Source organism: Rhinolophus sinicus, chromosome 13 (assembly GCF_057876585.1).
Source record: "Rhinolophus sinicus isolate RSI-liver-muscle chromosome 13, RSI-T2T, whole genome shotgun sequence".
Taxonomy (NCBI): domain Eukaryota; kingdom Metazoa; phylum Chordata; class Mammalia; order Chiroptera; family Rhinolophidae; genus Rhinolophus; species Rhinolophus sinicus.
This window is the reverse complement of record NC_142513.1, coordinates 25,373,920-25,387,267: the sequence shown is the minus strand read 5'-3', so window position 1 is coordinate 25,387,267 and position 13,348 is coordinate 25,373,920. Positions and strand designations below refer to the sequence as shown.

The following is a 13,348-nucleotide window of genomic DNA, read 5'->3' as shown; positions in this document are numbered from 1 at the left end:
GGCTTGTCTCCTGGATTTGGCCTGGAAGAGTCTGAGCAGATAGACTTTCCCTTCTTTATCATCAGATCTAACTGACCAGTTCCACGTACATACACAGTATCCATTTCCACAAATGCACTGTTTGTGCTGTGGAGAAGTTGAAGAATAGTGTGTCTGGTGGAAAGCACATAGGCTCTGGGTATCTCTTACCTAGATATAGTTCTACTTTTGTTGCTTGTTAGTGTTGCATCCTCAGGCAGGTCACTTTACTGTCCAGTGCCTCAGTCTCCTCATCTATAAAGTGGGCCTAGAGAAGTACACAAGGATGTTAGGAAGATTTAAATATATATATTTAAATATATATAAATATATAAAATAATACATAACATATAAAACATTTCTATTATATTAAATATATATGAATATTTCATATATAATGCTAGTATTTTTAGTATGAAAATTCATTGCATTTTCCACTTTAGTCATAGCATGGAGCTGAAAGCAGTATTTAACAGTTCATTGTACCTTATTCTATAATTCATACTGACATATCCACCTCCCTCAGGGAAGTTTTATTGGAGCAAAGTGCCTGTCTTCTTCTGCGTATCTCGCAAAGCACACAGTGTTTTTTGCCTAGAAGATAGCCAGTGAATGGCTACTACTCAACTGTGTAACTCTGTTTCGTGTTACAGACCCAAACCAAGATGGCTCTCACCATGTACACCATTTAAATGGAGACATACCTTCTGAGTTTGTTTCTAAATACAATTGCAAAACAAAATAAAATGTGTTCTATATGAGTAACTATATATATTTTTTTCTAAGCCTCACAAAGTGAAGCATTCTAGTATAGCCTAAGAGATGGGACAGAGCCAAGCAGGAGAGGCACCGACCCATACTGGGGTGGACAGCCTTAGATGTGGCTTCCATGAGGCCAGTCGTGCATTATGGGTGTCTGAGAGAGAGAGCAAATATCAGGAAATCAAGGGGAAGGCCCAGATGTTTTCAGTCAAGTCAGGCTGGCTGACAGTAGAAGCAGAGAAATTGAGAAGTATTGTAGACATCTGGTGTGCAAGTCCTGGTCATAAGGACTGTATACAGGTTATTTCATTTAATTCTTAATGATATCTCTGTAAGATAGATAGTAGTCATCCCATTACACACATAAGGCATTTGAGGCTCAGAGAGGTTAATTTCCTTGCCCATGGTTAACACAGCCAGTAAGAAGCAAAGCAAAAGTTCCAGCACAGGTCTTCCTGAATCCAAACATATTTTCAGTGCTATGTTGTAGCAGCCAGCTGGGAGTGGGGTGTGGATCTGGGACCAGAAGAGTTGGACAGACATTGAAGGTCTGTGGTTAGAGTGTTAGTTGGAAGAGTGGGGAATGTACTTCTCTCCAGAGTCCAAGAGGACATGTGGGAGTAACCCAGTGCCAACGTGGGAAGACTGTCCTGGACGTAGAATCAGGGCCACTAATTTGCATTGGGTCAGGATCTTAAACCAGAAGGTCTTGTTTACCGGGCCAAGTCACAGAGGTGATATGGCAAGGCCGTCTGACCCAGGCAGTTGTAGACTACTGGTTACAAGTATGTATTTGTATATGTAAAATACATCTGTAAAAATAGGATGAGATAGTAGTTCCCCAAAATGATTTTTACTCTGTATTATGTGAGTTTACCATAATGAGTTGCTTGTTTTTGTTTTAAAGACTTTATAATAAAATAACACAGACTCAGAAAACAACCTAAAACTAAGGTATAACCTAATAATTACTATGAAGCAAAGCAACAGAACCTTGCTAGTCACCCCAGAAGCAACCTGAGAGAGCTTTCTGCGAAATCCATCACCACCTTCCTCCTCCTCCAAGAATAAACACTGTCATGAATTCTATGGTAATCACCTCCTTACTGGTTTTTGCAGTTTTATCATCCAAATGTGCTTTCATGAACACATAGTTTAGCTTTTCCTGCGTGTGTGCGTCTACACACACACACGCAGGCAAAAATCAGGGATAAATGATTTTTTTATCCCATGTTATATATAAAACATTCAGAAAACAATATCAGCACTGTCGCCTATGTGATTACTGAAAGTTTTAGATATATGTGTATAATTTATATGTAATATACATATGTGTATTCATATATATACACACACTGTACCTCAATAAAATACAGATCATCAGGGCAGCAAGTAGTGAAGCCACTTAAGAATGTTTACTGAGTATTCCCAGCAGAGGACATTGTGCTTTAAGCCTAGGGCCAGAAGTAGAGTCAGTGTGTGGCTAATACCGAGTCCACGGGTCTGAGGAGTTGTGTATCCTCACCTAGAAGAGAAGAATGGCGGAGAGCATAGATCTGGCCAGGCAGTGTTAGTGCAGCAAACAGGATGCCTGCTGTGAGCAAGTTACTAGGCTGGGTGCCCAGTATACATACACTTACACAGTGTGAGGTGGGTAGTGAAGAGTACAAGCCATCAGCAACTTCAAAATAAGGCAAAGATGTTACTTGAGTATCTTTTTTTTTTTTTTTAAGATTTTACTGGAGAAGAGGAATAGGACTTTATTGGGAAACAGTGTGTACTTCCAGGACTTTTTTCCAAGTCAAGTTGTTGTCCTTTCAATCTTAGTTGTGGAGGGTGCCGTCCAGCTTCAAGTTGTTGTCCTTTCAGTCTTAGTTGTGGAGGGCACAGCTCAGCTCCAGGTCTAGTTGCCATTACTAGTTGCAGGGGGCACAGCCCACCATCCCTTGTGGGAGTCGAACTGGCAACTTTGTGATTGAGAGGATGTGCTCCAACCAACTGAGCCATCCGGGAGGCAGCTCAGCTCAAGGTGCTGTGTTCAATCTTAGTTGCAGGGGGCACTGCCCACCATTCCTTGTGGGACTCAAGGAGTTGAACCGGCAACCTTGTGGTTGAGAGCCCGCTGGCCCATGTGGGAATCGAACCGGCAGCCTTCGGAGTTAGGAGCACGGAGCTCCAACCACCTGAGCCACCGGGCCGGCCCCTGAATATCTTAATCAAGTCATAGCTGGTGTTTCTTGATTAACCGAAAATGAAAAGCCAGGAGCACAAAGCAATGTGTGGTTGTTAGGAACACCTGTGAGTTCTGAGAGGAGGCTGAAAAACAGCTGGGATAGGGGAAGGAGACAGGCTGCACGTAGAAGAGAGTCAACTCAGAAAGGTGCAGAGTTCCTCATTTAACCATGGCCACTAGAAGGAGGGTGTGAGGGAGGAGAGGGCTCTGGGCCACCCCTGGCCCTACTGAACTTCTAACGAAAGTCAACTCATTTGTCCTTGAACAAAACTTCACTGTTGTGACCCTGTAGGCAGTAGATGTCATGCCATCCTTTAGGTAGCCTCATACGTAACTCCCTTTCTCCAACAAGGGTTGCTAAAGTAAGGAAGGCACTGGGGGGCATTACTGTTCTTTTTCAAAAAGCTTTATTAGAGTATAATTTATATGCCATAAAATACACCCATTTTAAGTGTACAATTCAATGATTTTCTAGTAAATGTACAGAATTTAGCATCCATCACAGTTGAATTTTAGAACATTTTATGAACCCACAAAGTTCCATTGTGCTCACTAGCATCAGTCTTCATTCCCACTGCCAGCCTCTTGCAAACCACTAAGCTCGTTTCTGTAGAAAATAGGTTCGTCCATGTGGGTTCATCCACGTAGTAGCATGTTACCACCTCTTAAAACAACATATTTAAATGGCCTGGTGTTGTGAGATCAGATACAGTTTCCTGGTTCTGGTTTTCTAAAGTACCTCCTTTAAATGACCAGATGCATTATTTTTTTTCATTTTCTTCCTAGGATTTGGTGGCTTTTGAACATCAGTGGACTAGCTTCTTCGCTAATTTTGACACAGAAATTCCTTTCCTGCTGGAACTTTCTGAATCTCAGGCGGGTGAGGTATGTATGGGAAGGGCCCAAGGGAAAGAAGAAATTGGTTGATTTATTTATTGTTTTTAATCTTTATTTAAAAAGAATTTTTTTTTCGGAATACACTACCTAATTTATTTTGGTTGTCATTTCCTTAAGCTTTGTTAAAGAAGTTTTTAACCCCTACATAAAAATTTGTTTTTTTGTGTGGCAGCTTCTCTATTTTTCAGTGTGGTGGTGTCTGTCAGCCAGGAATTGTATTGGGCACTAGTTAATAAGCCTAGGAATAGTTCTCCACATGTGAGCAGCACTCCTTTGTCAGTTGAACCTCTAGGTAATACCAAGCTTCCTTTCTAGGCAAACAGAAGTGAAGTTAATAGGTTCGGGCTAAGATCCACTCTGAGTAAACTGAGGTATCTAAATCAAGGACTAAGCCACAGGACTATCCCAAAAACTAGTCAACAGGAAGGATCAGAAGAGCGATCCTGAGCTTGCACTTGAGCCTACCTTGGGCTTGACTGTCAGTCCTCAGCTCTCCTGTGCTCCACTTTGGCCCAGAACAAGCCCTACTCCTGATCTTGGGAACTGGCATTGATCTTTGTTGTCGATGCATTTTACTTTTACATCATGTTGTAAACTCCCCAATATATTGCTATTGTTTTTGTTTAAATAGTCAATTGTCTTTTTAAATTATCTTTTTAATTATTATTTTAAAGATTTAGATAATTTAAAAGCCTTACCTATTTGCCCATGTGTAGTTACTCTTTCTGGTGCTCTTCATTCCTTTGTATAGGTCTAGATTTCCACTTGGTATGATTTCTTTCTCCCTGAAGGATATTGTTTAATATTTTTTGTGGTTTGAATCTTCTGATGGTTAATTCTTCCAGCTTTTGTATGCCTGAAAAAAATCTTTATTTCACCTTTGTTTTTGAAAGATTTTTGCTATGTGTAGAAATTCTAGGTTGACAGTTTTTTCTTTTCAGTACCTGAAAGATGGTGTTCACTGTCTTTCTAGCATGTTTTCTGATGAGAAGTCTTTCATCTTGAGCTTCGTTATTTTGTACATAACTGGTCTTCTTTTCTCTCATAGCTTTTCAGATTTTTCCCTTTATTATGGGTTTTGAGTAATTTGATTTATAATATGTGTCATTGTAATTTTCTTCATATATTTGGTAACAAATCTCTTCAGTTTCTGGTGTATCTTTCTCTTTTGCACAAATGATCAGATACATGTATACTTTCTCATGTATTATTTTTTCTTTCACTGAAGGGTAGCATACTATATGTAGTCATTTCCACTTTGCTTTTTTTCACTTAATATATCGTGGAACTCTCCCCAGTCAGTTCGTTGAGGTCTTCCTCATTCTGTGTTATAATTCATAGTACTTCACTATGTGGATTTACCTTAATTTATTCAACCACCCCCTTATATATGCATATCTAGGTTGTTTTCAATATTTTGCTATTGCAAACAGTGCCATAGTAAATAACTGTGCTTATGTATTTTCATATTGTTGGAGGTTTGTATACCATATGTAGTAATGGGATTGCTGGGTCAAAAGGTAAGTGTGTATGTAGTTGTATTAGATATTGCCCACTTTCCCTTCAGAAGGGTTGTACTAATTTGCACTCTCTCCATATGAGAATACCTGTTACACTGCAGCCTCACCAACAGAATGTATTATCATACATTTTAATTTTTGACAATCTCATAGATGAGAAATGGTATCTCAGTACTATTTTAATTTGTATTTTGTTTGAAGGCGATTTTATATTTTATTTTCATGTCTTCCCATTTTAAAATTGGTACAATATTATTAATGAACTATAGAGCATAGGTTTTAGGTCTTTTGTCCCTTAGTTTTAAAGAGTTCTTTATATGTTTAGGCTATTAACGTTTTGTCTGTGGCATGTATTCCAGATATTTCCTCAGTGTTTATCATTTGCTTTGTTTATTTATATTTTTGGCTGTGCAAACTTTTTTATCTCTGTAATTTTTTTTTAATTGCCTCTGGAATTTTAGTCATTGTATAGAGAAAGGCTTTAAGGTTAAAGAGTAATTCACCCTTTTGGTATTTGTATAGTTTAATTTTAAAATTTAAGTCCCTAATTCATTTGGGATGTTTCTGTGTGTGTATGATACGAAATATGGATCTAATTTTATCTTTTTTCACAAATGACTACCCAGTTAAAATCCCAGCTGTGCAACTCACTACCTCTGTGACCTGGAACAAAGTTAATTAACTTTTATTTATGTCTTAGGCAACACATCTCTAGAGAGGGCTTAATTACAGAATAAACCACATACGTTGTAAATAGGATTACTTGAGCTAATACATTTAAGTGCCTATCACAGTTCACATGGTAAATCCTCAGTAAATTTTGACTACTATTAATATATAGAGTTTTTACAAATTAGTAAGACAAAAACCACAACTCCAATTGATAAACATCCAGAGGATGTAAGTAAACAGTTAATTACCAAAGGGAAATCCAAATGTCCATTGAACATAACTGAAATATTCTACTTAATTAAAAATAAAAGGGATATAAAATAAAACAACAATGAAGTACCATTTTTTCATTTATCAACTTGGTAAATATATTTTTAAATGGACATTTAATGGACAGTGCTTATGGTGATATGAGACAGGCACGCTCGCTCATGTAAGTGGAACTGTACCTTGCTAAAACTTTTTTGAAACACAGTTTGGCAGTGTAATCTGCCTTTTTACCCTATAATTTTATTTCCAGATCTGCATAAGGAAATAATCAGAGCTGCAGATAAAATTTATGAAAAGTTGTTTATTATAGTACTATTCATTATATAAGAGTTAGCAGCAACATAAATTTCCAAGAATAGAGGACTATTTAATAAACTTTGGTACAATCGTGTATGTTCTGTGGATGTACCATACAAAAAAGATTTGAAGGAAATCTACCAGAATGTTAATAGTTCATAGAGATTATAGATGGTTTTCATTTTATTCTAAAATAAGCATATATTCGTTATATAATCAGGGAAGAAAACCCCAATAGGTGCTATTTAAAGGGATTGAAATTTTGAACCCTTTTGACATATATCCTGCATATCAATTTTTGATTAGTGTTTAGCCTAGCATGTACACACCAAAGCAGAGAAGTACTTTTTTGGTTTCCTGGAAGACATCTGTCAGTGTAATTCTGAGTTCCTTGGATTCTTCCTCATTGCTGATTTTAAATTCTGTCATTAGAATTAACATGTTACCTTATTGAAAATGTAGAAAAAATTTTTAATAGGAGAAAATATTCCCACATGTTTAGTAACTTGGATGGTAGTTGTTCCAATTTCTTTTCAGTAGTTACAACCTGTAAAATTTGACAAGAATTTCTTTTCTTCCCACCCCCCTTCTTTTGCCTCCCTCCCCCCCCACTCTGGTTCAAGCCATTGTTTCTCAGTCTACTGGTGTAGGACGCAGCTCCCTGGTCCATGCTGGTATTAGGAGCCTTGCGCTCCCCTGGCTGAGGCAGTCGGTGGCCAGTTGCCGGTCAGCCGATCACAGCAGCTCTCACTGGCTGCCGGCCACTCACGCTGGCCACCGGCGCTCATGGCAGTACACAGTAGCCCATGGCAGCACACAGCAGCCGGCTGCAGCTCAAGCCAACCTCCAGCTGCTCACCGCAGCCCAGCTCCAGGGAGAGCTATTGTTCACAATGTTAGCTATAGAGGGTGCACGCAGGCGAATTGGCGACCTTGGCATTAGGAGCACGGTGCTCCAACCACCAGAGCTGCCAGGCCAGCCCAAGAATTTCTTTTCTTTACCTTCCTTTGCCTTTATTTTGCAATTTTTGTCTTTTTTTTTTTTCTTTGCTGTTTTTGGTTTTTCTGCTACCTGTCGCCAAATTCATGTTACCTACCACATGTGCCCTTCCGTGTTCTTATAATAACTTACAAACATGTATCTTTCTCTTTCTCACACATACATACTATATATGTATATATATTTATATGTACATACAAATATACATAAGAGGTTTTGTGTTTGTTTTGTAAAATTGTGGTCTAAATATATACAATGTTGGCGTCTTTTTTAGCCATTCAGAAGTTATTTCAGTCATGGAATGATCTCCAGCCATATAACTGAAAACAGGTAAGGTTCGTGGGGAAGAAGGGTGAATGGTAATTGAGAAAATGGATTGACAAGGGGATTGGGTGTGGGGGAGCATCTAAATCCAGAAGATAGAGTCAAGAAAATATAGGTGGACTTTAATTATCAGAGTGAAAAAATCCATGCTCTGTAAAATTGTCTGTTTCACTGCTTTTGTATTTTTTAAATATAGTTTTATAGTAAACTAGCTTTTAAAACATTGTAGCTTGCTGAAATCTAAAAAAAGAAACTTTTATTCCATTCCTAGCCAAGGAAAGCAAGAGGAAGCAGCGTGTCCAAGGGCTGGGAAAGGATCATCCTTAGCTTGTGGGGAATAAAAAGGATTGGCATAAAGGTCCAGCCCGAGGAAGGCTCTGGGAGCAGTGAGGGTCGCTGTGTTTGTTCTCTTGGTGTGTTCTTCAGCACCTCTCTTGTCATGATAATCAGGAGGGCCCAGCAGGGAATAGTTGAGTAGATAATGCCTCTCCTCTCCCAATTCCAATCCAATCTGATAGTGAGACACACTGCCCTGGCTGCGACTCAGAGTCATCTTTTTTTTCCACAGTGTCATTTAGCTTGAATTAAGGTTCAGAAGAAAAATCAGTCATGTTTACTTTTAAGAACCCCTGTTTGCCTGAAGCTTAAGGAAGTAGTTTTAAGAGTAATGGAAAGAAATGCAAAGAATTTCCCACATGATACATATTAAGGGCAATTTAAGGAAAGGGGAGGGGAGAAAGGAAACTGTCTTAGTCTGGTTTAGCTGCTCGGATAAAAATACCATAAACTAGATGGTTTAAAAACATTTATTTCTCACATATTTGGAGGCTGGGAAGTCCAAGATCATGGTGCTGGCAGATGCAGTGTCTGGTGAGGACCCACTTTCTCATAGACAGCTGTCATTTCACTATAACCTCACATGGCAGAAAGGGCTAGGGATCTCTCTGGAGCCTCTTTTATAATCCCGTTGATGAGGGATCCACCCTAATGACCTAATCACCTCCCAAAGGCCCTCTCTCCTAATACCATCACTTTGGGGGGTAGGATTTTAACGTGAGAATTTTTGGGGGATACATTTGGTCCATCGCAGAAACTGTGTGTTTAAAATATCTTTTAGTCATTGACTATTTATTGAGAACACATGACATATTGAGCAAGAGATACATGGTTAAAAAATAAACCAGACATGGTCTCCGCCCTCAGGGAGTGTAGAGTATGGTGGGCGACGACATTAATCAAGCAACCTCACAAAGACAGCACATAATTACAAACTCTGATTGGTGGCATGAAGGAGAACAGGACATGTTACTGCAAAGACCATAGCTAGAGAGCATGACCTCCTTTGGGGGAAGATCTGAATGATGAATAAAGATCCTGGTCCTGAGATGAGAATGTAAGGAACGTAAAAGAAGATGAGTTTGGCTGGAGTATGGGAGTTGAGGGGCAGTGGCCTTACATGGACTGAAAGAAGTTGGCCAGGCCAGACTATGCAGGTTCTTGTTGGCCATGTGAAAGATTTCAGCCCTCCTCCTGAAAATAACATAAAGGTATTAAAGGCTTTTCATGTTTAAAAGAGCATCCTCTCTGCAGTGTGGACAATAGATTATAGGAGGGCACGTGTGGAAGCAGCGAAATTGCATGGGAGCATTGCAGTTGTCCAGGGAAGAGCCCATGGCAGCATGAACTAGGGTTGTGGCCATGTGTCTGGAGGGAAATGGACACCTAGAAGTGAAATTTGGGTTGCTGACTGGATTTAGAGGGGAGGGGCAGGAGAAGTCAAGGAGGCCTCTCAGGCCTGGCTCTGTTCCTGGATGGATGATGGTGCCGCTTAATTACTGCAAGAACTGGAAGGGGATAGGTCATGAGAGAGGAGAGGAAAGAGCAGACAGCTGAAGGTAAAACCCTAGGAATATGCAAAGGCCAGGGAAAGGAGGAGTGTGACCTAGAAACAATAGCTTTTGCAGGGGGAGGGTGTCAGGTACTTCTGAGAGACCAAAAAGGGCAGGCTGAAGACTGTCTATTGAGTTTGCTGTATGCTGCATGAAAGGCATTTGGTCACTTTTGCAAGAGCAATTTGAGTGAATTTCCTGGGGGCAGGGTCGATTGAAGTGGGCTGAGACATGAGCAGAAAGTGAAAACAAAAAAACAAAAAAGACAAGTCCAGCCAAGAGAGGGGGGAAGAAGGGAATAGGTGCAGGGGCAGGTAGGGGATGATGCTGAGAACTCTTACAACCCTACTCTCCTCCCCTCCTGACAGTTACTCAGGAGTTACTAACAACTCTATTGTCTGTCTAGAGCAGGGGTGTCCAAACTTTTTTCAACCTTTTTCACCAAGGGCCATATGCGGTAACATACACAAACAGCCGGCCACTCACTTGAGGTGAAGTACGTATTGCCTCACCTGGTTTATTTAAGTAAACTAAATATATTTTTGGAATTTGCTGTGGACCAATGAACAAAGGATCATGAGCCGCAGTTGGCCCGCAGGCCGCAGTTTGGACACCCCAGTCTATAGTCTTAGTATCACAATCGATATCATTCTATTAAAATGTTATTTTATAAAACTGGGATTTTGTTCCATCACTGCAAATGTATGGAACTTTCTCATCAAGAAGTAGGACAAGCTGAAGATAAAAACTTGGATTGCATTTAGATATGTCCCTAAATGACTGATCTGTATGGGTCAGTAAGAGGAGTCAGAGACATCTGGCATCCCCTCCCAACCAGCAAGGAGCATTAGGTGGACTGCATTAACCACTTTGCTTAGACTGCAGGAAGCCACTCAGAAAAGCCCAAGAACTCACTCACTGGGAAGTTGCCCTGGCCAGGCATCTGTTTTCTGATTATTTGTTGTTAATTTGCCACTCTAGCCCTAATCGGCAGCCATTCGTTCTCTTTGGTAATCACTCCACACGAGAAAACCTGAATGCTGGCAGCTTCAACTTCCCCTCTGAAGGGCACCTGGTACGCAACACTGGTTCCAGTGGGAGCTTTGCCAAACACATGGTGAGTGGCTTGAATGCCTGTTCCTTAATTGGTTTTATTATTACATAGGAGGGAGGGGGTCTGGATAAAAGGAGCCTTTTCCAGTTAGTGTGTTGATTTAAACCTTGAACGTGAAGTTGTTTTGGAGTGAAAACTTCAGGGAAGATGGAATAGACATACTTTTCCTTGTTCCTCCCATTAAGTACATTTAAAGACCCTGGACATTGTATATAAAACAAACATAAGAAGACTCTGAAAGATGGAGAGAGGAAGGCAGACTGGTTAACGACCTCAGAACCAAAGGAGCAAAATGGTGGTGTGTTTTCTGGGGTTGCTGTATATCCCATTCTGGATCCTGGAGAAGCTGGCAACGTGGAGATGCCAATAGGCACAGACATAAAAAGCCCTAAGAAAAGTCTGCTCTCTCTAGCCAAAAGACCAGGAAAGGGGTAACCAAGCAAGACAGAAAACTTTGAGACATAGCTGCTCTACTCTAGCCAGATTTCTCAGGAAAAAACTGCATCTCCACCCCCACACCTGCCAGCAAAGGCTCAGTGCAGAGCCTAGAAGGTCCACCCTTGCCAGGCTATAATGGAGTGCCACCTTCTACCCCACCCCTGTCAGGGTAGTGTCAGCAGGCCAAGTGGGAAGCCAGGGTTTTCATCTCCACCAGGCAGTAATGAACTCTACCCCCCAACCCCCACCCCAGAATATCAGTGGAGACCACAGGGGAGCCTGGACCTTTACCCCCACCCACCAGTAACAAGGTGCCCTTCCTTGGGGTAGAATCATTGGAGGCCAATGGAGAGTCATCAGTAACAAAGCCACCCCTTACCCATGGTGTCAGTCACTCTGCCAAGCCAGGTTGGTATCAACAGAGGTATACAGGGGAACCCATACCTGCCCAACAGTAACAAGTGCACCCCCACCAAACACACACACACACACCCACACACACCCTAGGTGTCATAAAGGCTGAGTGGAGAACCTAGACTTCCATTTCTACCTGGTAGAAATGAAGTGGCAGGTTCCCCTGTTCACCCACTGAAGCAGTGTTAGAGAAAACCTGCCAAACACAAGATTTAAATAAGATCCAGCGAAGACTTTCGGTTTTAGCTCTAATGTGTAAAGAGCTTGTAAAGCATTCCTGCCATCTTTACAGTAGGCAAAAAGCTGAACAAACTGAAAATCAACAACTTCTCTTGAAGTCATTAGAGAACTGAAATTTCAAGGTAAATTGCCACCTTGAAATCTGTAGAAACAAGTGAATCCAAAGAGTCACAGCCACTGTATGCGTACCTAGAGCCAAAGCCACACTCAGATGATAATTTTGATGAATTCCTAGAGGCTGAATGTGGACTATGTGAGAGTGCGCGACTCCAGGGGGCACAGCCTTAGAGGGACCCCCACACATTTACGGGTTTAACTTTGAGGAGCCCCGTCAGGTTCTGGTGAAGAACCAAGAATAATCCCCTCATGGGGCGGCCGCGTGGCTCAGTTGGTTAGAGTGCGAGCTCTTAATAACAGGGTTGCCGGTTCGATTTCCACATGGGCCAGTGAGCTGTGCCCTCCAAAACTAGATTGAAGACAGCGAGCTGCCACTGAACTTCCAGAGGGGCAGCCAGGTGGCTCAGTTGGTTAGAGCACGAGCTGTTAACAACAAGGTTGCCAGTTCAAGGACAACAACTTGATTTGTAGCTGAACGGCCCTGGAAAAGGCACACTGTTCCCTAATAAAAAATTAAAAAGAAAAGAAAAATCCCCTCATGACTCTGTCAAGGAAAGAAGAAGAAGAATTTTGAAATATAACAAAGGCTATAACAAAGTCCTCCATAACAAAGGCCTACTCTCCAGGATAAAAGACTTTACCAGAACTGTATTCCATCTTGGGAAAGGACATTTCCCTGACTATCTCACGCACTCTAGCTTTTCTGTCTCACCTAAGGGAGGAGAAACAAAGAAGTTAAGAAACACTTGTGAAGGTCTTAGCCCAGGTACACAGGCCCACTAAAAGACTAAGATTTAATCATAAGATTATAGAACATTTCCCCTCCTCCATTATCTTAACACCACACCAACAGGTTTCCAACATAATTGGGGATTACTGCTGAAAGAGCTTCAATATGCAAACTATCTAAGAAGGAGTTCTTATGGAAACCCAAAGACAACAGGAGAGACAAATACAATGACAATAAAGGAATTTGAAGCACCTGCAGCTACAGAAAATCTTGAACACAACCCAACTCCCTGTCAGGGTAACACAAAACCTCACATACTAAAGCCTGTTTACTGCAGTTCCTATTACCTGATACATTGTCTGGTTTTCAACAAAAAATTATAAGGCATGTTAAAAGTCAAGAAAAAACATAGTA

The 13,348-nt window shown here is 40.9% G+C and overlaps 1 protein-coding gene across 3 annotated transcripts in view; it reads left to right on the top strand.

The window, feature by feature from the left end:
• DNAAF9 (dynein axonemal assembly factor 9) overlaps positions 1-13,348 on the top strand; it is a 116,834-nt gene that overhangs the window by 33,500 nt on the left and 69,986 nt on the right. For all 3 annotated transcript variants that reach the window (XM_074318060.2, XM_019733763.3, XM_019733761.3), the window contains exons 8-10: positions 3,800-3,898; positions 7,943-7,998; positions 10,863-10,998. In XM_074318060.2, coding sequence (XP_074174161.2) covers positions 3,800-3,898; positions 7,943-7,998; positions 10,863-10,998 — 291 coding nt within the window. The remainder of the gene's footprint in view (positions 1-3,799; positions 3,899-7,942; positions 7,999-10,862; positions 10,999-13,348) is intronic.